Raw genomic sequence first — 20,684 nt, 5'->3', positions numbered from 1 at the left:
AGGTAGGGAGACCAGTTAGGAAACCGGTGTGATGATCCAGGTGATGGCTGTTGGGGCCTGAACGTGGACAGTGGCTAAGGGTTTGGAGAGAAGTAAATGGATTAAAAGATAATCAGAAGGAAAATATGAGAGATTAAAGAGATCAGTCAAGGATTCTCCAGGTTTCTGGTTTAGACAAGTAGAAGGATGGATGGGACTTCTACATAAGTTAGAGGAAAAGAGAGGCAGGATAATTTAGTGCAGGAGATGAAATTCAGTTCAGAGAACCCCTGAGGGGTCTAGGCAGTTTCACTAAGTGGGTCTTGGTCATGGCTATTAAGATGGGCAAACCTGGAATTTTACCCGTGCAGACCTGGCCACCTTATTGTAATTTACTTCAAACAACAATGGTGACAGTAACAGTAACACATATAGAGAGCTTACTATGTGCAGGATATTTTTCTAAACATTTTACATATCTCAGGAGAGTCCTTTGAGATAGGTACTATTACTATTCCCAGTCTGAAACAGAGGTTAATTGCTTGTCCAAGGAGGTACAGATAGAAGGTGGTGGACCTGGATTTGCCATAAGGTGGCAGACCCAGGGCTGACAACTTATGTATGTTTAAGATTTTAAGTACTATGAGGATGCTGCTGATGAATACCGGGACCAGGAGGGTACGCTGCTGCCTCTCTGGAAGTTCCAAACTGACAAAGCCAAGCGCCTGGCCGTCACCGCCCTCTGCTGGTAAGTGTAGGCATTGCAGCAAACCTAGAGCCTCTGAGTGCCTCCGCTAAGCAACTCACTTCTCTGCCTAGCCATCTTGAGGGTGACATGTAGCATTATGAGAAAAAAATGAGATTGGGATTCTTATGGGATTGTAGGATAAGAACAGGTCTCTAAGCTCAACAGTAGATGTCTGCAGTGTAGCTAGGTTCATGGGAAATCTTGTGTCCATGTGAGAGTCATGTCCATTTCCTGGGTCAATGGTTTCATATTTCTTTTGCAGGAATCCAAAGTACAAGGATCTGTTTGCAGTGGGACATGGCTCCTGTAAGTAATCCGGCTATTTATTTATTTGCTCACTTAACCAGCAAACACTAAGCACCTAACCAGTGCAGAGTTCTTTGCCAAGTGTGAAAGACAGAGATGACTAGGATGCAGTCACTGCCCTTGGGCTCATAGTTAGTTGTCTCAAGACTGACAATCCACACCAGCACTTTGTGCTGCTGGGTGGAGAATTATGCCAACTGAGCCTTGAAGGAGTTGTCATGGTGAGGAAAGAAGGGGAGATCACTCTTGGCAAAGGGACCAGCATGTGCAAAGGTCTGGAGGCACCAGAGATATGGCAGGAAATGAAGCTAGGGGGCCAGGGTCAGCTTGGGGGAAAGGGCTTAAAGCCATTCCAAGAAGCTTGGCTCTTGTCCTGAGGACAGTCTTCTGACCTTCTCCCAAGAGGAAACCCCGAAGGACTTTGAGAAGAGCAGGACACGACCAGTGTAGGTGGAATTGCAGGTGAGACTGGATTTGGGAGACCAGTTAAGAGACTGGTGAGGATCTGAGCCATGTGGGAATGGAGAAGCAGGCTAGAGAAACATGAGAAGGCTTACTGAACCAGATCTGGGGAAGGATGGGATAGACAGGAAGGATAGGATAGGGAAGCTGAGGGAGGGAAGTGTTCCTGACCAGACCATGGAGCAGGCAGGGATTGGGCAATGTTTAGGAGATCACTGTTTTCCAAGGTGCTCCTGCCCCTGCCCCCTTTCCCAAGCAGGAGCCTGCACTATATGGTAATTGTTTGGTAATTTGCTTCCCCTCCATGATCCTGGGTCCCTGCAGAAGCCCCTACCTCCTGCTGGACTGGACGTTCCCCCTTCCTAACAGGAGAGGGCCCCACACTTCGTGTTAGCTGCAGCTTCCCAGGCTCACAGCCTGTTCTCTAGCTGAGAGGATCGGCTTCTGTGAACAGAAAAACCTTTCCATTCTCCAAGCTGCTGTTGTTTTGGCAGGCTTACAAGTTCCTGGTTTCTGCCCCTCGGACCGCCTGTCTGCCCATTCTTTGACCAGGGTGGGGAGTAGGGGGGGAGGGGGCAGGGTGAGGAGGAGTTGGTGTTTGTCATTCCTCTCAGGGAGGAGATCTTGGAGCGGCTCCCAGGCTCATGGTTGGGGCTGCCTTGGAGGATGCCCTAAATGCCCGCTTTGTGTCCCCGCTCCTGTGGGTGGGCTGCTGCCAAGCTGGAAGCACCCTCCCCCTCTGGCAAGGAACTCGCACATTCCTCCCTCTCTGCTGCAGCTACTGGGCCTGGAGCAGGGCTGGGGGGCTGGGCAGGCCCTCCCAGGAGTGGGTGTGGACATGAATGGGTATGAGGCTGCTTTCAGCCCAGGCTCTCTGTCCAGGCCTGAGGTGGGGGGTGTCGGGGGCTCCCCAGCAGGTGGGAGGAGAAGCTGCTTGGGCTCTAGCCCTATCCTCCTCCCACCCAGGGCCAGAAGCAGGGTCGGCTGCTCAGAGTCCTGTGGAGACTGCCCATGGAGGCTGCCTGTGTCAGGAGAAGTGGAGGAGTAACCCGCCCCCCAGGAATAGGTGACCTAAAGTCCAACAGGCCCAGCAGCTCCGTTGGACAGGCACTCACCAGGGACGGCCTCTCGGTCCTTTGTTGGTCCTTTCAGCCACATCCACATGCCTGGGAGGCGCCACTCAGCTGCGGGAGGATCACTTTCCAGTGGACTGACCTGGAACCAGAGCCTCTCTGAGCCTCGGCTTTCTCATTGGTGACAGGGAGAGCCTGACACCTGCCGGCCCTCCAACCCAGGGCCACTGTGAGGCACGCCTGTAAAAAGGGGGACAAATGTGCCCTGTAAGCTGTGGGACCACCCACAGGCAAAGGACAATCATTGTTGATTTGCCTATAGGTCTTTCCCTCAGGAGAAAGAGGGGGATCAGACGACGCTGCCTCTTTTAGAGAACAGGGCCTGGTGGCAGCCTGGCGTCTGGGTTGATGCTGCTGGCACCATTGCTGACCAGCTTTCAGACAGGCATCCTTCTCCAGAGCCCACTTGTCTTAGGCGACTCTGCAGAGGCCTGAGCAGAGCCACGCTGGGCTGGGACTCAGGAGGGGCCCCGCATTTACTCCTGAGGTTGCCTCTGGGAATCCCATGCTCTTGAGTACCCAGGTGCTTCCCTGGAAGAAAGAGGGCAACGCTGAGGCAGGCCAAAGGCACCCAGTTACTAGACAGGGTCATTGTGAGGAGCAACTGGCTCCCCAGCATCCATCACACTGCCAGCCTTCCGCCATCAGATTTTGCCTCATGTGAACAAACACAGGAGTGAACGTTTGGGTTTGTTGTTGGGTTTGACCCTGAGGACCTCAGCCCAGGCCTCCTTTTGCCTGTAATTCCCGGATGTTTATTCTCTGACCCAGCCAAATAAGACTTTGGCAGGGGCAGCCATGTACCCAAGGAAGGATTGGAGGCCAAGCCCCCATTTGGGGGACAGGGCAGGCTGCCTGGAGCCAGGCCAGGAGTAAGCTGGTGGGGAAAGGGGTTGCCTGCAGCAGCACAGAAGCATCCGCACCTGCCTCCGCTCTGGCGCTGCTGGGTGCCAGGTGAAGGTCATGCCTGGCTGCGTACAGGGCAGAGACCGGGCGCCTCCTAGGGCCAGGCTCCATGTTCCAAGCAGAGTGGAGAAAGAGGCATCAGCAAGTGAAAGCAGATGGAGGAACACTGGAGGGCAAAGGAAGCTGGTCCAGGAAGAGGGGCAACGCTGGGTTGCAATTATGTCAGCCTGCTGCACTGATGGGGTCCTTTCCAGCTCATTAGCCAGTTCATGGCACGGGAATGGGGACTCCTTATGGTCTGTCAGGCAGGGGCGATGGAACAGATCTTAGGAACTCAGTGTGGTCCTGACTTCCCAGCTGTCCCTTAGCCCAGCCTCCCTCTGGGGGCCGCACCATCAAAAGGAGCTAAAGCCAGGCCTGAGTCCCAGCACTAAACCCATTCCCACTCAGTCACATCACACCCGGCCTGTCCCTGCGCCTGCCCAGGCCAAAGATACACTTGTAGGGATTTAAATCTTTCCTGATCATTTATTTGTCAGCTTCACTAATTAAGCAATGTTAATTTCATTTACTGAAAATGGAAATTCATCCACCTCATTTCTCCCTGTTCATCCTCCACACACAAAATCCATCACCCCTCGGCTGCAGGCTGCGTAAAATTTACAGGACTAATTATGTTGTCAGGTCTCTTTGTAAATACAGTCCATAAAGGCCACTGTGCTTGCTGGGTTGTAGTGCAAGGGCATCATTGTTGTTAGTTTAATTACTGGTTAGTTATTTAGGTTCTCAAATGTTTGCCTCATTTTCCCTAAATCAAATTAAATGTCCCGCTTGATGTATTCTGTCTCCAAGGCTTCGCTCTTACTTCCCACACTGTTTAAATATGAATTCTAATTGGATGAGAGAGCTTGGAGGAGCCCAGCTGCCTGGGAGGCTGAGCCCAGCCTGGCACCATGGCCTCTGTAGCATGCTGGGAATGTGGCATCCTCTAGCACTGATGCCCTTCCTTGGGGCAGCCTTGGGGTGGTATCCTGCCTTTGGGGACTATGAAACCCAAGGGGCATTTCTGTCCCTGAAGTCCAAGGTGGCAGGGTTGGGGTGTAGGAAACTGAGGGAGGATTTCATTATTGTCATCGGAAGTGCCGAGGGTCATTGCATCCACTCTCCTGACTTCTGGGGGAACAGCTTCCAAAACACCCAAAAGGTGCCATCTATGGGGGCATCTTCTTCTGATTTTTTAAAAGTGGGGTTTGGGCCGGGACCGGTTTGGCTCAGTGGATAGAGCGTCGGCCTACGGACTGAAGGGTCCTGGGTTCGATTCCGGTCAAGGGCATGTACCTTGGTTGCGGGCACATCCCCAGTAGGGGGCGTGCAAGAGGCAGCTGATCGATGTTTCTCTCTCATCGATGTTTCTAACTCTCTATCCCTCTCTCTCTTCCTCTCTGTGAAAAATCAATAAAATATATTTTTTAAAAATAAAAAATAAATAAAAGTGGGGTTTGGGTCAGCCTTCCCATTAGTGTCCTGCTATAACAAATGGCCACAAACCTAATGGCTTAAAACAACATGAACTTATTAGCTCACAATTCTGGAGGTCAGAGGTCTAAAATGGATTTCACTGAACAAGAATCAGAGATTGGCAGGGCTTCGTTACTGAAGGCTCTGGGGGAACATCCATTTCCTTGCCTTTTCCTGCTTCTAGGAGCTGCCCACATTCCATGGCTTGTGGCTCCCTTCCAGCTAGCAATTGCATCATTCCAACATTTGCTTCTGTCGTTACATCTCCTTCTCTAACTCTCCTGCCTCCCTCTTTCCCTTATAAGAGCCCCTGTAATTACATTCGGTCCACCCAGATAATCCAGGATAATCTCCCCATCTCAAGGTCTTTAACTTAATCACATCTGTAAAATCTCTTACTGTACAAAGTAACGTGTTTATGGGTTCTAGGGATTAGGACATGGATATCTCTGGGGGGCATTATGCAGCCTACCACAGCCCCCCACCCTGTGCCACTTGTATGACTTTAGAGAGAGTCATTGAACAGCTGCTGCATTAGAGCCAGCCCTGAAGGGGATGCCACGTCAGAGAGGAGGGGGCTGGCTGTCCGAGGCTGGCTCAGCATCCTTGTCTTTACAGCTTGTCATTTGCTTCACTGTGCTCACTGACCTGGCTTTAGCCTGGTGCTCCAGCATGCCCTCTACCTGCCCAGCTCTCCCTGAATCCTGAGCAGGAGCCCAGGCTTCTCCTGACAGCCAGAATTCTCTAGAGTGATCCCCTACGATGAAGAGCAGTTACTTGCAGGGCAAAGATAGAGCTGGTGATTGCCAGTTCAAGAAGTCATCCATCCATGCTCCTCACTGGGCCCTAGCTAGGGAGCTGAGGGTGGTGAGAGGCCTATGGTAGAATTAAGCTATCCCACCCCTGAGGCTATGGCTTTCTGAGAACTGCCAGATGAGGCGCTAGAAGGTGGTTGATTCTCCTCTTCCAAATCTTGTGGATCATTGAAGACCAAGTTAGAGAGGCCTTAGAGATTATCCAAGAGATTATCCAGCAGAGCAGGATTAGCAGGAGGCAACCCTCCCCCTGGAGAGAGCAAGCTTGCTGGGCCCTGGCAGGCCATGCTTACTCCGTCCTTTGGGAGAGAGGGCACTCTTCTCAACCAAAGGCTGCCTTAGCATAGGGCCCCAAGATGGAGGAGTGGCTCTAACCTCCCCCTGCCCTGCTCTGGTTCTTCTGAACTTGGGTGGCAGGAGAGCTGGACTTGAGGGCTTGGGACTGGATTCTGTTCAGTGATTATACTGTCAGGATGGTCACAAAGTGTGCAAAGAATGAAAGACAGAATGGAAAGCTCTCCCTTGACATGGGGCAACCAGGGAGGAGGAACTCTGCAGAGGGGTCCATGGTTGACCACCAAAAGCTGTGTCCAGGCCAGAAGGATGGCACAATGGCCTGTGGAAGCCAAACTCGCCAGTCTGGGACTTCTTGATTCTGGGAGCATGCCTAGAGCGAGGGCTCAGACTGCAACTGGGGATTATGGGGCCAGAGGGTATGAGAAAATGCCCAGATGTGGCTAGTTTGAGACATCTATAGACAATTCCGTGTTAGTCCAAAATGAACCCCTGTCCTTGGCTGAGGGGTTGGGGGGCTGGGAGGCACATAGGTATCACACAGGCATCTAAGGACAGCAGCCTTCCCCTTGCCTAAGGCATCTGAACCCTCTCTGAAGATACTGCTCCTTCCCAAACCAGCCCACATTCTTCACGTAGCAATATATATTTTATTGATTTTTTACAGAGAGGAAGGGAGAGGGATAGAGAACTAGAAACATCGATGAGAGAGAAACATCGACCAGCTGCCTCCTGCACACCCCCTACGGGGATGTGCCCTTGACCAGAATCGAACCTGGGACCTTTCAGTCCACAAACCAACGCTCTATCCACTGAGCTAAACCAGTTTCAGCATGTAGCAATTTTTTGAGCTGCATCCTTTCCTGTACCCAGGGACAATAAAGAAAATGACGGTCAGTCACTCAGATAAGTCTGGTCACCTTTACTGGTTGTTAGATCCTCCCAGGAACCCTGAGAAAGGGTAGACCAAGTCTTATGATCCCATTTCAGACAGATAAGATGAAGCCAGAGAAGAAGCCCACTTTCTGGAGAGGCATAGCAGGGCAAGGGGTGTCCATCTGATGGGGAAGAGGCACAGGGGTTTCCTGGCAGGGCAGCTGGATGCTCTAACCGCAGAGGCCCATCTTCCCCGGGACAGATGACTTCATGAAGCAGAGCCGGGGCATGCTGCTGCTCTACAGCATGAAGAATCCCAGCTTTCCTGAATACGCCTTCAGCAGTGAGAGTGGCATCATGTGTCTCGACATGCACATGGACCACCCCTACCTGGTGGTGGTGGGCCACTATGACGGCAACGTGGCCATTTACAACCTCAAGAAGCCCCACTCCCAGCCTGTCTTCCGCAGCTCAGCCAAGTCTGGCAAGCACACAGACCCTGTATGGCAGGTCAGTCTCAGACCAGGAGGGCAGACGTGGGCACGGATGAGTAGTGTGTGGGCCTGGGAGCCACTGAAGAAGGGACTTTGGGAAGGAGAGGGCCACGGACAAAGGGGTAGGGATAACAGAGGCCAAGGGTGTGAGAAGGGGCAAAGAAGGGCAGAAGTGAGAGTCACCAGGTAAGAGGGTCTGCAGTAAGAGCTGTGTCTGCTTCCCAGAGCTCCCATTAAAAGACCATCTACTGGCCAGTTTTTCTCAGTGGTTAGAGCATCAGCCCACAGATGAAAGGGTCATGAGTGCAATTTTTTGGTCACAGGTGCAGGTTCCTGGTAGGGGCAAGTGTGGGAGGCAATTAATTGATATGTCTGTCTTAGCTGATGTTTACCTATCTATCTCCCTCTCCTCCCTCCCTTTCATTCTCTAGAAATCAATGGAAAAAAATATCCTTGGGTGAGGATTTAAAAAGAAAAGGGCCCATCTGTCTGCTAAGGTTGTCTTAGGTATGGTGACTAGTGACCAGAGCCTGTGGCTAGAAGCCTCGAGGGCCTGACAGGCCTCTACTGAGTATGTGTAGGGCTCCAGTTCCCGATCTGTGGGGTTCCTCAACTTCCCACATGGCTCTCCTCTGCCATCCTAGCTAGATTTGGGGGAACTCGGAGACAGGAGTGGGTGCTGCCCATTGCCCACCCTCTGAGTGGGACTATAGGCCTAGTAGGCAAGGTCTGAGCCAGAGGCTTCTCTGTAGCACTCCACTTCTCCAGGCAGACATAGAATGGGACCATTACTTGGACATGAGGTCTAGATTTCACCCCATCTCCCACCTTATTACACTGGGAGTGGATTTCCTTTCATGGTTTCACTCTCATGGCTCTGGCTTTACAGGCCATTCTTCACTGTTTTCCAAGGTCCCCTTCCTTCTGAGGGAGGACCCTGACCTCATGGGCAGGTCTGGGGTAATCTAGGGATAGATTTTTGCCTCAAGTTGCCCAAGGCCTCTGGCTCATCAGACAGTGCTGGGACTCTGTCTTCTCATATTCTGCCCCCTACCCTGACACAGTCTGCAGCCAGGCTCTGCGCCCCTGCCTCTTCTGGCCCTGAGCTCCCTGAGTCATGTGGACACCTACCTGCTCCAGGTACTGGCTGTCAGCTCTCAGACAGGCCTGAGCAGAGGGAGGACTGTCCAGGCACAAGACATGGTGCTCTTTCAGCTTCATCCTTTACCCAGAGCCGGGGCAGAGGGAGGGAAACAATGCCCCCCGCCCCCAACTACATACTCCCAACACACACTACTCTCCAGGGGTGCAGAGCTTGCAGCCTCGGAGTTTCTCTACTAAAAAACGCACCTCCCAGTTCATTGTCTCCATCCAGAGATGTCTGTAGGGTTTTTATGCTCTCAGATAGTCCAGGGCTAAGCATGGAGCATCTCTGGTTGGCCTGACCACCCTCTTCAAGCCAAGGAGAAGACCAAGAGCTAAGGCCAACCACCCTGCTCCACTCTGCTATGTTCTCTAAGTCAAACAGCAGGTTGGGGAAGGAAATGGGGCAGGCAGAAGCCACATTCTCCCTCGCACTGGGCAGGTGCCAGGGAGACTGGAACCCATCTGGAGAGAGTGGCCTTCAGTTCTCCCATCATCCTGTCAGGAAAACAGGGCTGCTGCCTTTGCAAAACTGGAGACTCAGAGTTCTTGGCTGGAATCATGGCTTGGGACATGGGAGGGGCCTGCCTGTCTCTCACTGTTTACTCACTTCCTGCTTCCTTCTTTCCCTCATTTCCCTGTGCGTGCGCCCGCCCCCCCCCCCCCCCCCCTTCATCCATTTGGTAACTCCTCTCTGTTTGCTCCTCTGGGAGCTGAGGATGCTTAAGGGCTTGTTCTCTGGAGTTCCTAGTGGGCAGATAATCATAGCCACAGGCTGAGCAGGACAGGGTGATTTCTGTGGGTACAGAGGGCTCATAGGGGCCCTGAGGAGGGGCACTCAGATTGTCCGGGATGGGGAGCAGGGCCGAGAGAGCCAGGGAGGTCTTTCTAGAGGAAGCAACACCTGAGCTGAATTGTGAGGGATGAGAAAGTATTAGTGAGATGAAGATGGATACAAAGGGGTCACAGGTGCAATGACACAGAGGCATCAAGCAGAGTGGCCTGCTGGACAACAGCACATCATTTGGCACACGTGTGAGAGACAGGGACAGGGAGCAGGACCTGGGACAAGCACAGGTACCCATCCACGAGTGTACTTCTCCGGCAGGTTAGAACCTTGGACTTTGCAGGTTGGTGGTTGCAAATGAAGTGTTTGTATGGAAGCCCAGTATGTTAAAAAGATGAGCGTGGAGCTGCCCTGGTAGGATCAGGGTCCTACTTGTTTGAGGGCCTCTCGTCACTCCCTGTCCCCTGACGTGCTTTCCCCAGACTCCTGAGATTTCCCCCCAGCACAGTTTGAAAATCACTGCCCAGCCATCGGAGGGTTTTGGGCAGAGGAGTAATGCAGTTATGTTTGAGTCTGGGAGATTTCCTCTGGCTCTTGCATGTGAAATCTTGGAGCCCAAGCTAGGTCAGAGGCAATGCAGAGAGAGATGAGAAGATAAAGTCTAGAGCTGTTGAAGCAGTAAAACCAACAGAAGAAAACAACTGACTTCATATGGGAAAGGGAAGAATTGATGCTGCTGCCTGGAGCTCTGATTTGTGGTGCCCAGGACATGGTTTGGGGTGCCCCGTAGGGCATCTGTAGAAGTGGGAAATGCAGAAGAAAAACAGGTTTGGCCAGAAGGTAATACAAGGTGCCAGAGGGGGTTCCTATAGCCAGTTGGCCATAGGAACCTGGAGCTTGAAGAGAAAGAAGAGACATCAGAGCCTAGGTCCTTCTCAAAGGGACTGTGTCTCAGGGATACGAAGGAGGTTATTTTGGATCTCAAATGCCAGGCTGAGGCAGATGGACTTTGTTCTGTTGGCAGCAGGGAGCCATGGGAGGTTTTGGAGCCAGAAAGAAAGCTGACCATTTAAAGAGGACTGGGTTCCTGTCTCATGACACAGGCTGCTTCCCTAGGGATCCCGCCTGAATAGCCCAGCCCGGCTCATGCCCCACTGTGAATCCTCAACTAGCCACACTTTGCTGGGTGTGTGTGTGTATGTGTGCGATCTGCACAGCACTGGGGAAGGTGGTAAAAAGGATAAATGAGCACAAATTGGGGTCAAGCAGGTTTGCCCTAATCAGATAAGGCAGAAGAGAAAGAAGCTGTTAAGGAGCCTCCATTTCTTCTCTACCACCTGCTTCCTGGGCATTCATTCTTTCTCTTACCTGTACCCCACATACTTTATTCCTACCCTCCCACCTCTACCCCAGGATTGTTTGTGACTTGCACACACTTACACACATACACACTCACTTCAAATGCACACACCACCCCCTATTGGGCATCAGGCTGCTAAGTGGGGTGTGAAATACAATTTCCATGCATGCTGGCGGCTGCTCATTAAACACTTCCTTTTGCAGCTCCCTAGCGCCTATTACAGCCTGGCCTTTGACATCCCCATCCCTCCCCTCTTTAAAGAGACTACCTTTACACAGAGGGGAAGTGGTCTAGCTCTGACTTGTGGCTCACAGGCTCTGTGGTGTTCTAGTGCTGCTGCCCCCCCCCCCCCCCCCCCCCCCCCCCGTCCCCGTAGCCCCCAGTGAAAGCGGCTGCCTTTCTGCAGCTCCAATCAGCCAGGCCTGGGTAGCAGTGGAGGCGCAGCCCCTTCCTTCTCCCCTGTCAGTACCCCTCCACAGTCATGGTGACAGCTGTGGTTACAAGCATGGCACTGGGTTCCTGCCCTCCCTCCCGGGGCCTCTGCTTGAGACCAGGGAAGGGACCGTGGTCCCAGCATGGGAGGTCTGGAGGGAGCAGGAGGATGGAAAGCTTCAGGCACCCGGCCCCTCCCCAGCCCTCTGGGACATGGCTCAGCCCAGCCTCCACATCTGGCAACAGAAACTTGAGCCTCAAGCGTGTCATCTTCATAAGACAACAGCCCTGTTTCCAAAACACTTTCCCATATGTTTGCTTCTGGCCCTGAGAAGATGGGTGGGGCAGGATTATTAACCCCAATTTGCAGATGGAGAAATGCAGTTCAAATCTGAGCTTTGAGAGAAAGATTCTGGGAGCAGGAGCTAGTGGTGAAGTGAAGGTGAGAAGAGAGGAAAGACTGCCTAGAGAAAGGCTAAGCCTGGAAGAGGAGACCGGGGAGGGGGCAGACAGGGAAAGCCAGCTGCAGAACATTTGCACCCCAATTCCTAGGATGATAACGATAATGAGGACATCAGCTAACATTTGTTGAACACTTAATATATGCCGTGCTCTGACCTAAGGGCTTCACATTTACCATCTAATGTTTCCTTACAACAAACCTGTGCTGTTACAGTTGCTGTTTCATAAACGAGGGAACTGGGTGTGGGCCCTGTCCTTTCCAGGCCCTGTGTACGCGAGGAGGTTGAACCAACGCAGAAGGAACAGGGCATCTCCACCGACAAGCCAGGGCCCTGACGCGGCACTGTTGCCCCTGGATAGTCGGGGCGAGAGGGATAAGAGAGACAGGGTTGGAGGGTGGGAGGGAGGGTGGGCCAATCGTGGGGTACTGGGAAATGGGCTTCCAGAACTTGCTTCTGAAGCTCAGATAGGTTCTTGAGGGAGCCCTGCTCAGCTCACAGGCCTAACACAACACTCACTCGGGAGTACCAGAGCTCACAGTTTGAATGTTTCAGGTCAAGTGGCAGAAGGATGACATGGACAACAACCTTAACTTCTTCTCTGTGTCATCTGATGGCAGGATTGTGTCTTGGACGCTCGTGAAGGTGCCTGTTTCCCAGAAGGGGTAACACGGCGGTTGGTGGGGAATGTGTGTGTGTGTGGGGGAGCTGATTGGAAAAGGGATACCCCCAACCCTGCTGATTCATCCCTGTCCATGTGCCCTCCCATCCCCTCTGTGACTGCAGAGTGAGCTGGTTCACACAGATGTCATCAAGCTGAAGGTGGAGGGCAGCACCCTGGAAGGTCCAGAGGGGCTTCAGCTACACACAGTGGGTAGGAGCCTCAGCTCACTCACACCCAGGCCTGGCCACAGCCCTCAGGCCCATGCCGGTCAGTGACGGGGGCCCTCCCCAGTACTGAGTTCTCCCTCCTCCACTTGTGCTGGAGCTAGGACTGTAGGTAATGGGAAGCCTGGCCTGGTCTGCCCAGGCCTTGGCTGTTTGCAGTCCCTCCCAGTTTATGCAGGTCCCATCTCAGCTTGCAGCCCGCTCCTGTTTATGCAGATCAGGTGCTGTTATGCAGATCCAACCCTGTTTATGCAGATCAGGCCCCTGCTTTCCCAGATTCTGTCTCTGTTTACTCAATCCCCACCCTGTTTATGCAGACTACATCCCTGTTTGCACAGACAACGTCCTTGTTTGCAGACCCTGTCCCTGTTTACCCTGACCCTGACCCTGTTAAACTCAATCCCTGCCTTGTTTACCCAGGCCCCATTCCTGACTGCAGAAGTCCTGGCCGTTTGCAGAGTCCCAACTGCCTGGGACCAGCAGCAGCAGGCCAGAGGGCCGGTTTCTGTTTGCCTTGCTGGCCACGGCCTCACAGGGGCTGGCTCAGGCTGTCCTGGGAGCCTGCTGGGGGGGGGGGGGGGGGGGGGAGAGGTGCTGGGAGCCTCCTGCTCAGGACCCGGCTAAGGTTGCTCCTCTTCTCCCAAGGCTGTGGCACTGCTTTTGACTTCCACAGAGAGATCGACTACATGTTCCTGGTGGGCACAGAGGAGGGGAAAATCTACAAGGTGAGGCACTCTGGCCCCTGTGCCAGCTCCTTACAGGGTGGCTTAAACCTGAACACTCCACGAGCTTAACATTCTCTGCAGATCCTATTCTGACAGGTCTCAGTGCTCATCAGTTCTAGAAGGCTTCTTGGGGGAAGAGAATGCATCTCTTGAGCTGACTGGGTGGCAGGAAGAAGGACTGGCTGCAGGAAAGGGAGGAAGAACCTAGAGGGTGACTTGAGCCCAGCTCAGCCTCTTTCCCTCAGGGCCCGCCCTCCCTCCCTGAAGGGGTAGAGGTGGGAGTGGGAGTTAGAACATTCTGGGGAGATTTCCTGGCGTAGATCTGAACTTGAGCTGAATTTTGAAGGCCACGTAACAAGAAACATTATCTCCGAATATGGGGTGCATCCTAGTCGGCAGGATGAAACTTCATGGCCAGTTTCCACAAGGTCTGTGTCAGTAGGTGAACATCCTTTGAACCTCTCCATCCATCCAGAAATAGCTCGACTGCAAGCTTTTCTTAGGCTTAGAGACCAGAATGTTAATTACAGGCAGCCTCCCGGGAGCCCCTGAGGCCCAGCCAGAGCTGGTCTGAATGCAAAAGAGGTCCCCACCCCCTCTCCACCCCTCCCAGTGGTGGCCCAGGAGGGAATGAGACTAGTCAGTCACATGTCCAGGAGGGAGGGTCTAGGGACTTGCTGGTCAGGCAAGAAACAGAATGGGAAAATCATGAAATGGGGATTTGTTCCTGTCTCTGCACCTGCTCCTACCTGGGCAAGGTGGGAGGTTTGTCATTGTTGAAGGATTCTGTCTGTGAGTTGCAGATGAACCCAGGGCTCTGTCCACAGGCCTTGGCCTGGACACAGGACCCCCAGACCTACTCTGCCTTGGCTCAGAAAAAAAGGCCTTTTCTATCTGGCCTGGAACCCGCTGGGCAGACTACAGCACTTTCCCCCACCCTCCAGGAAGGCTCCCCGGCCCACCCCAACCCCCAGGCCACTAAGCCCCGTCTTTCTCTGGGATGTGTCGTGGGTGAGAAGAGCAGCTAGGGATTAGCCCCAGCTTCTCTATGACAGTGATGTGGGATAAGGACAGGAGAAGTTTCAGGTTCTGATCCTCCAGGGACCCTAAGGAAGTGTGGCTGCTGACCTCTCTTTCATGCCTGACTTCTGACCCCTTCCTCAACCCCCAGTGCTCTAAATCCTACTCCAGCCAATTCCTGGATACCTATGATGCCCACAACATGGCAGTGGATGCTGTGTCCTGGAACCCATACCACAGCAAGGTCTTCATATCCTGCAGCTCCGACTGGACAGTGAAGATCTGGGACCACACCGTCAAGTGAGGGGCCTGCCCCTGGCCCTGCCCTTCCTCAGGCTCCACCCTGGGCTGGGGCCTATGGGTTCTGGCACGGGGAACCTGCTGTGTCACAGACTTTCCACCCCTCCACCACTGCAGGACCCCAATGTTCATCTATGACCTAAATTCAGCGGTGGGTGACGTGGCCTGGGCGCCATACTCTTCCACTGTGTTTGCAGCAGTCAGCACCAACGGGAAGGTGAGTGTCTTCTTTCTGACCTGGAGACAGGGCGAAGAATCCTATGGTTTTCCTCCTGGGAGCACACTCTGTGCCCAGCTCAGGTCGGGGAAGTCAGGATGGAAGGACTCTGTGTATTCTCAAGGGCCAGGCCACCCAGGGCCCGTCAGAAGGGAAACTTCACCCCATGAGGCCTCGCGCAGAAAATGCGGCTGTTCCTCTTGAAGGCGAGAGCGCTCTGGGGAATGAGATGCCACGAGGAGCAGTTATCTTCTCTGAGGCCCCTGGGTGGGAGCTACAGATGGCAAGTGCCAGCTTGACGTAAGGAAAACCTTATGAGCCAGAGTTGACCTGTGATGAAAATAGTGTCTAAAAGGTGCTAAGTCCCCATCCTGGAAGTGTGCGAGGTGAGTCTGAGAAGGGGAGATGGGAGTTTAACACCGAGAACTGGTAAGAGCTCAGCAAAAAATATTTTGTAAGAAAATTCTGATGCAATCCCATTTTCCTTGTGGACTTTAATATAAAACAGAGGCACCTACTCAAGAAAAGAATACAGTGATTAAGGCATCCTTTTTAAGTCTGTCAGTCATCTATTTGCTGAAGAGATGCTTACTAAGGGCCAACTCTGTCGTCCCACTCCAGGCCAGGGCCTGGTGAATCAGGTCCCTGCTCTCATGGAGCATATATTCTAAGGAAGGGAAGAGTCAAAAAGCAACAACAAATCCCCATAGCCTTACGTGCTAGGCAGAAATTAAAAGAGGATGATGTGCATGCAAATGTTCATAGCAGCATTATTCTTAATGGTCAAAAGGTAGAAAAAACCCAAATGTCCATCCATTGACGACTGTATAAACAAAATGTATATCCAAAAGGATTATTATTCAGCAATAACAAGACCTGCTACAACATTGGGTAAACCTTGAAAATATGCTTAATGTAAGAATCCAGTCACAAAAGACCACACATTATATGATTTTATTTATATTTGTCTAAATAGGCAAATGTATAGAGACAGGAAGTAGATATGTGGTTGTCTAGGGGTGGTGATGGGAGAAAATGGGGATAACTGCTAATGGGGTTCCTTCTGGGGTGATGAATATGTTCTAAAATTGGTTGTGGTGATGGCTGCATAACTGAATATACTAAAATGCAAGAATTCTGTACTTTAAATGGGTGCATTATATCTCAATAAAGCTGTTATGTTTTCGAAAGAGAGTGATATAAAAGAAAAGGACTGGGTGGTCTCTTAAATAGAGTGGTCAGGGAAAGCTTCAAGTTGAGAGTGAATAACAAGAAAGTGCCAGCCACATGCAGATGGGGGGAGGGAGGAGCAGCGGTATTCCACACGTGGGAATAGCTAGGGCACATGCCCTGAGGTGAGAATGAGTTTGAAGGGCTTAAGGTAGGGGTGTCGAACTCAATCAGAGAAGGGGCCAAAATCTAAAATCCAGTCTAAATCGCGGGCCGAATGGTTTACTGAACAGTCATAAACTGTCATTGTGATGGAAACGCAGCGGAGTGCAGTGATGACAGCGCGGTGCGGGCCACATTGCAAGGCCTGGCGGGACGGATTTGGCCCGTGGGCCTTGTGTTTGACACATGTGGCTTAAGGAATAGGCAGGGAAGTGTTGCTGGGGTCTAGTGAACAAAGGGGAAAGAGTATGAGATGAGAGTGGAGAATCTCGAGTAAGGAATCTGGATGTTATGTATAGTGCCAAGGGAGACTATTAGAGGATTTTAGATTGTTTATAAAGGTAAGTCTGGCAGCTGCACGGAGGATGGGATTGTAGTAGGAGGGCAAGAGTGAGTCTGGTTAGGACACTGTCATAGCTGTCCAGGCAAAAGTTGTTAATGGTTTGGACATAGGGCCTGGTAAAAACAAGAGCAAACATTTGTTGAGCACTTATCTGACAAGCACCATCTGAATATCTTACATACATTAACTGGTAGGAACCCTGACTCTGCTACTTACTAGCAAGTTAGCCTTAAGAGCCTCTATCCCCTCATTTATAAAATGGAGAATCTACCTTATAGAGTGGCTGTGAGGATTATTAGATAATACAAGCCATGTTCCATGCTTACCCAGAGTCTAGGACATAGTAAGTGTTCAATAAATGGTGTCTGCTATTATTGTTAATTCTGCATAAACTTAATTTTCTCCTAAACTTATTTTCATTTCCTCAACCACAGGAAAAACATAAAGAGACACAAATTCCCTATCCACAGCTTCTAGCTCTAGTGTGCTAGGCTTCTATCCTGTTTCCTCAGAAAGGCCAGGGGTGCCCCCCTGCCCTTCCCAAGCGGGACTGGCCACACAGGCCCATTAGCCCTACAGCCTCGTTAGCCCCAAGTGTGCTGACACCCAGCTCTCCACAGACCCACGTGTTTGACTTATCCATCAACAAGTACGAGGCCATCTGCAATCAGCCTGTGGTGGCCAAAAAGAAGAACAAGATCACCCATGTGCGGTTCAATCCCGTCTACCCCATCATCATTGTGGGCGACGACCGTGGGCATGTCACCTGCCTCAAACTCTCACCCAATCTGCGCAAGATGCCAAAGGTATGCTTGGGAAGTTTGGGCTACCAAAAGAAATGGTCTCCAGGGCAGTGGGGGATGGGAGAAAAGGAAGGAGCCGGGGGGGTGACCCCCAGGTTTGTGGTTTGAGAGACCCAGGGTAAGGGTGATGCCACAGCCCATATGAGGAGCATAGGAGAAACAGGTTTGTGGGGAGACGATGATTGGACATGCTGAACCCGAGCTTCCTCTGTGGGGCCCCAGGTGCAGATGCAGTGACTAGGTGACCATATGGGTCTGAAGCCTGGAGGAAGCACGTGGGCACCACTGGCTTATTTGGTGTAGACCAGGTCACCCAGGCAGGGTGCTTGGGGCTTAGTCATTAGCTGGGCTTACACAGGCTTCAGCTCCAGCGGTCCCTTGCTGGGAACTGTGGGACCACATAGGGAAGAGGGAAATGAGCCATGAGGAGGATAACTAGGTCAGCAGCCAGACAGTCCTCCTTTTGAGCTCTTGTTCTTTTCAGAGATATCTAATGATGTGGAGACCCTACTCAGAGCCCAAGGGCCCCAAATACAAGCCACGCTGCCCAGAGCCCTGATCTCCAAGTCTATGGTAGATCTCAAAAGTCCAGATTCAGACTTAAGAACCCAGAGCCCAAGGACCCAACTTAAAAAACCAAAGCTCAGGAGCTCAAGAGTTCAGTCCTGCCCACTTGGTTGCTAAGAGAGGAAATGGAACTTGTTTTCTGGGCCAGGATCAGAGGTGAGCCAGGGCTGGGCCAAGTTGCCCTGATGACTGTACTTTGTAGTTGCAATTTGAGGCATTTACTGCAGTTTGAGGCAGGGGGGGTGGGGAACTGGCTGTCATTTTTAACAACTGACACCTGCCCCTCTGCACCCCTACCGAGGCAGAGGCCATTACACCATCCCTCTGGTGCTGGCCTGTTGTCTTCCCTTCCAAGGCCAGGGAGGCAAGGGCTGGAAGTTTGGCCCGGCCTGTAATTGTAGCCAGCTGGGGGAGGGGCTGGACTTGGCTATAAATACTCAGAAGGCTGCTAAGCGCCTGCAGCTGTGGCCCAGAGGCTGTGGTGGGCTGGGGTTGGGGGTGGGGTAGTCGGGTGTGGCCAAGTTCTTTGCTGAGCCCAAGCTAGTTGGCCTCGAGGAGAGGGAAGGAGGCAGCACAATTAGTGGAACAGATAAAATCTGCTCTTAATTTAGTGAGGAGAGAGACCCAGGCTTGAGCTGGCAGAGCTGGACAGCCTGTACGAGAGATGATGGTCATCTCTTGGGGTAGGGGGACAGCCCTCATGAGATGAGGGTGGTAGATCTGGGTGGGATCTGCTCTGCCCACTCTGACCCAGAGCGGCCAGGATCTCCCAGTCAGATCCAACTCCTCTCAGAGCGAGGGCGTCATGACTGAGAGAGCTGAGAACATGGGTACCTTGGGATTAGAGGACCTGAGTATGTGCCAACTAAGAGCTGATAATAGGGTGGACTGGAGGTTCCTGTGAAATTGCCATCCTATCAGCAACCAAGTGGTTGGTGCAGACAGAAGTCCCCTGGTCATTGCTCCTGCCCCTCCTCTGGAGCTGCAGTCCCCTGCCCTTCCCAAGCAGGACTGGCCACACAGGCCCAACTCCTGGCCCAGGGAGCTTCCCATGGGAAGCTTGTCAAAGGTCAAGGACTATCTTGCCCTAACTACTGCATGTATAGGTGGGAAATTGACGTTTAAAAAGGCAAGGGACTTGCCCAAAGTCATACAGGGGGTTAATGACAAAGCTGGAACTAAAGCCAGGTCCCCTACCTCCCAGGGGATGGGAAGAGGCCAAGAAGAGAACATGAGCTTAATTTGGGAGTGTGGGAAGGAGAGAAAAAGACATCTTTGTCCTCTGCCTTGAGAGTATAGAGGTAAACTGGGTCGTACCAAAGGCAGTGGCCCGCAAGGGGAGGGGAGACAGGTTTGGGAGCAGGTGCAGGGGTCACACCAGGAGGAAATCAGAGCTCCAAATGGTGTCAGCAGCCAGGATGAGGCAAGGAAGGGGACTGCTGGCCTTGCACTCTCTCCCACCTCACAGCCCAGGCCAGATCCAGGCGGGGCTCTCAGCAGGCAAGGCCGGGGAAGGTGCCAGTGAGCACAGGTGGCTGAGAGGGCAGGGGCTTGGAGCAGAGGGAAGGCAGGAAATGGCAGCCCCAGCCTAGCCCACACCCCACTTTCTGGGCAGAAAGGGTAGGACTGGTGCTGGTCTTGCCAAGGACCTCTCGAGGCCTAAGAGTGACACTCCTCCCCTCCCAATGTCCCAACTCTTTTTCTCAGGGCTCAGCTTACCAGCTAAAGCATTAGAGTGCTCTGTGGAAGGGGTGAGGGGTCATACACCCAGGATCTGCTTCTCTGGGGAAATCTAGAATCATATGGCACATCCCAACTGCCCCCCTGGGTCTCCTGATACCTTCCCCCATCCTGGGTATGTCTGACACAGCAGGCCTGGCTCCAAATAGCACCCCACTCCCCCAACCTGACCTAAAGTATTGGCTTGAAATACTAGTGAAGGGTGTTTGTGGTTTTTCACACCCCTCCCTCAAAAACACACCTTTTAGCTCCTTGTCAGAACTCAGGGACCTTCCTGTGGGAAGGGTGGTCTCAATAGTCATAAGTTCTACCTCTTCCCAGGTTTTTAGCTCCCCCTGGCTTAAAGGCTTGTTCTTCTGCGGGTCAGTGGGTGGACACCCTCCCCCACTCCCCCAACATTGAGATCCTATGTCCATGTGAGGTTCAGAGCCAAATCTGTATGCTTCTTGCAAGCTTCAGCTGGGCTGTTGTGTCACCTATCTTGAGTTGGGGAAGGATCAGGTAGGGGTGGAGGAGGTAAGATCTAGAATCGAACTGGGCAGGGGAGGGGCAAGGCACACAGAGTCTGATGCAGAGATACATCTGTGTGAGGCGGGCTGGGACCCAGAGAGAGGTGGCCCATCCCTCACCGTTCCTCCCTGTGTACTTCCCTTCTCCCCAGGAAAAGAAAGGGCAGGAAGTGCAGAAGGGTCCAGCTGTGGAGATCGCAAAATTGGACAAATTGCTGAACCTGGTGAGGGAAGTGAAACCCAGAAACTAAGGACCCTGTCCTATTTCTTGAACCCAATACTTGTAGCCCCTGACCCTGGTACCAAGTCCAGCCTTAGCACCTAATATGTGACCCCACCCATGATCAGGTCCCCACTTCAGCCCTGGTCCCAGCACCTCATCCCATGGCTTGACCCTCAATCACCATTATCCAATCCTACTTTGCACAAATAAACCTGTCTGGAAACCCACCCCCACCTTTAATTT

The 20,684-nt window shown here is 52.4% G+C and overlaps 1 protein-coding gene across 1 annotated transcript in view; it reads left to right on the top strand.

Annotated features, from left to right (window-relative positions):
* DNAI1 (dynein axonemal intermediate chain 1) overlaps positions 1-20,668 on the top strand; it is a 50,515-nt gene extending 29,847 nt beyond the window's left edge. The window contains exons 10-19 of the mRNA XM_045580047.1: positions 610-727; positions 990-1,033; positions 7,300-7,547; positions 12,270-12,359; positions 12,501-12,588; positions 13,248-13,327; positions 14,499-14,647; positions 14,765-14,864; positions 17,220-17,405; positions 20,371-20,668. Coding sequence (XP_045436003.1) covers positions 610-727; positions 990-1,033; positions 7,300-7,547; positions 12,270-12,359; positions 12,501-12,588; positions 13,248-13,327; positions 14,499-14,647; positions 14,765-14,864; positions 17,220-17,405; positions 20,371-20,469 — 1,202 coding nt within the window. The 3' untranslated portion in view covers positions 20,470-20,668. The remainder of the gene's footprint in view (positions 1-609; positions 728-989; positions 1,034-7,299; positions 7,548-12,269; positions 12,360-12,500; positions 12,589-13,247; positions 13,328-14,498; positions 14,648-14,764; positions 14,865-17,219; positions 17,406-20,370) is intronic.
* Positions 20,669-20,684: the final 16 nt, after the last annotated feature.

The sequence above is a fragment of the Pipistrellus kuhlii genome, unplaced genomic scaffold, assembly GCF_014108245.1.
Source record: "Pipistrellus kuhlii isolate mPipKuh1 unplaced genomic scaffold, mPipKuh1.p scaffold_m20_p_12, whole genome shotgun sequence".
Taxonomy (NCBI): Eukaryota; Metazoa; Chordata; class Mammalia; order Chiroptera; family Vespertilionidae; genus Pipistrellus; species Pipistrellus kuhlii.
Note: the sequence above shows the minus strand (reverse complement) of the source record. Positions and strands in the feature narration are given on the sequence as shown.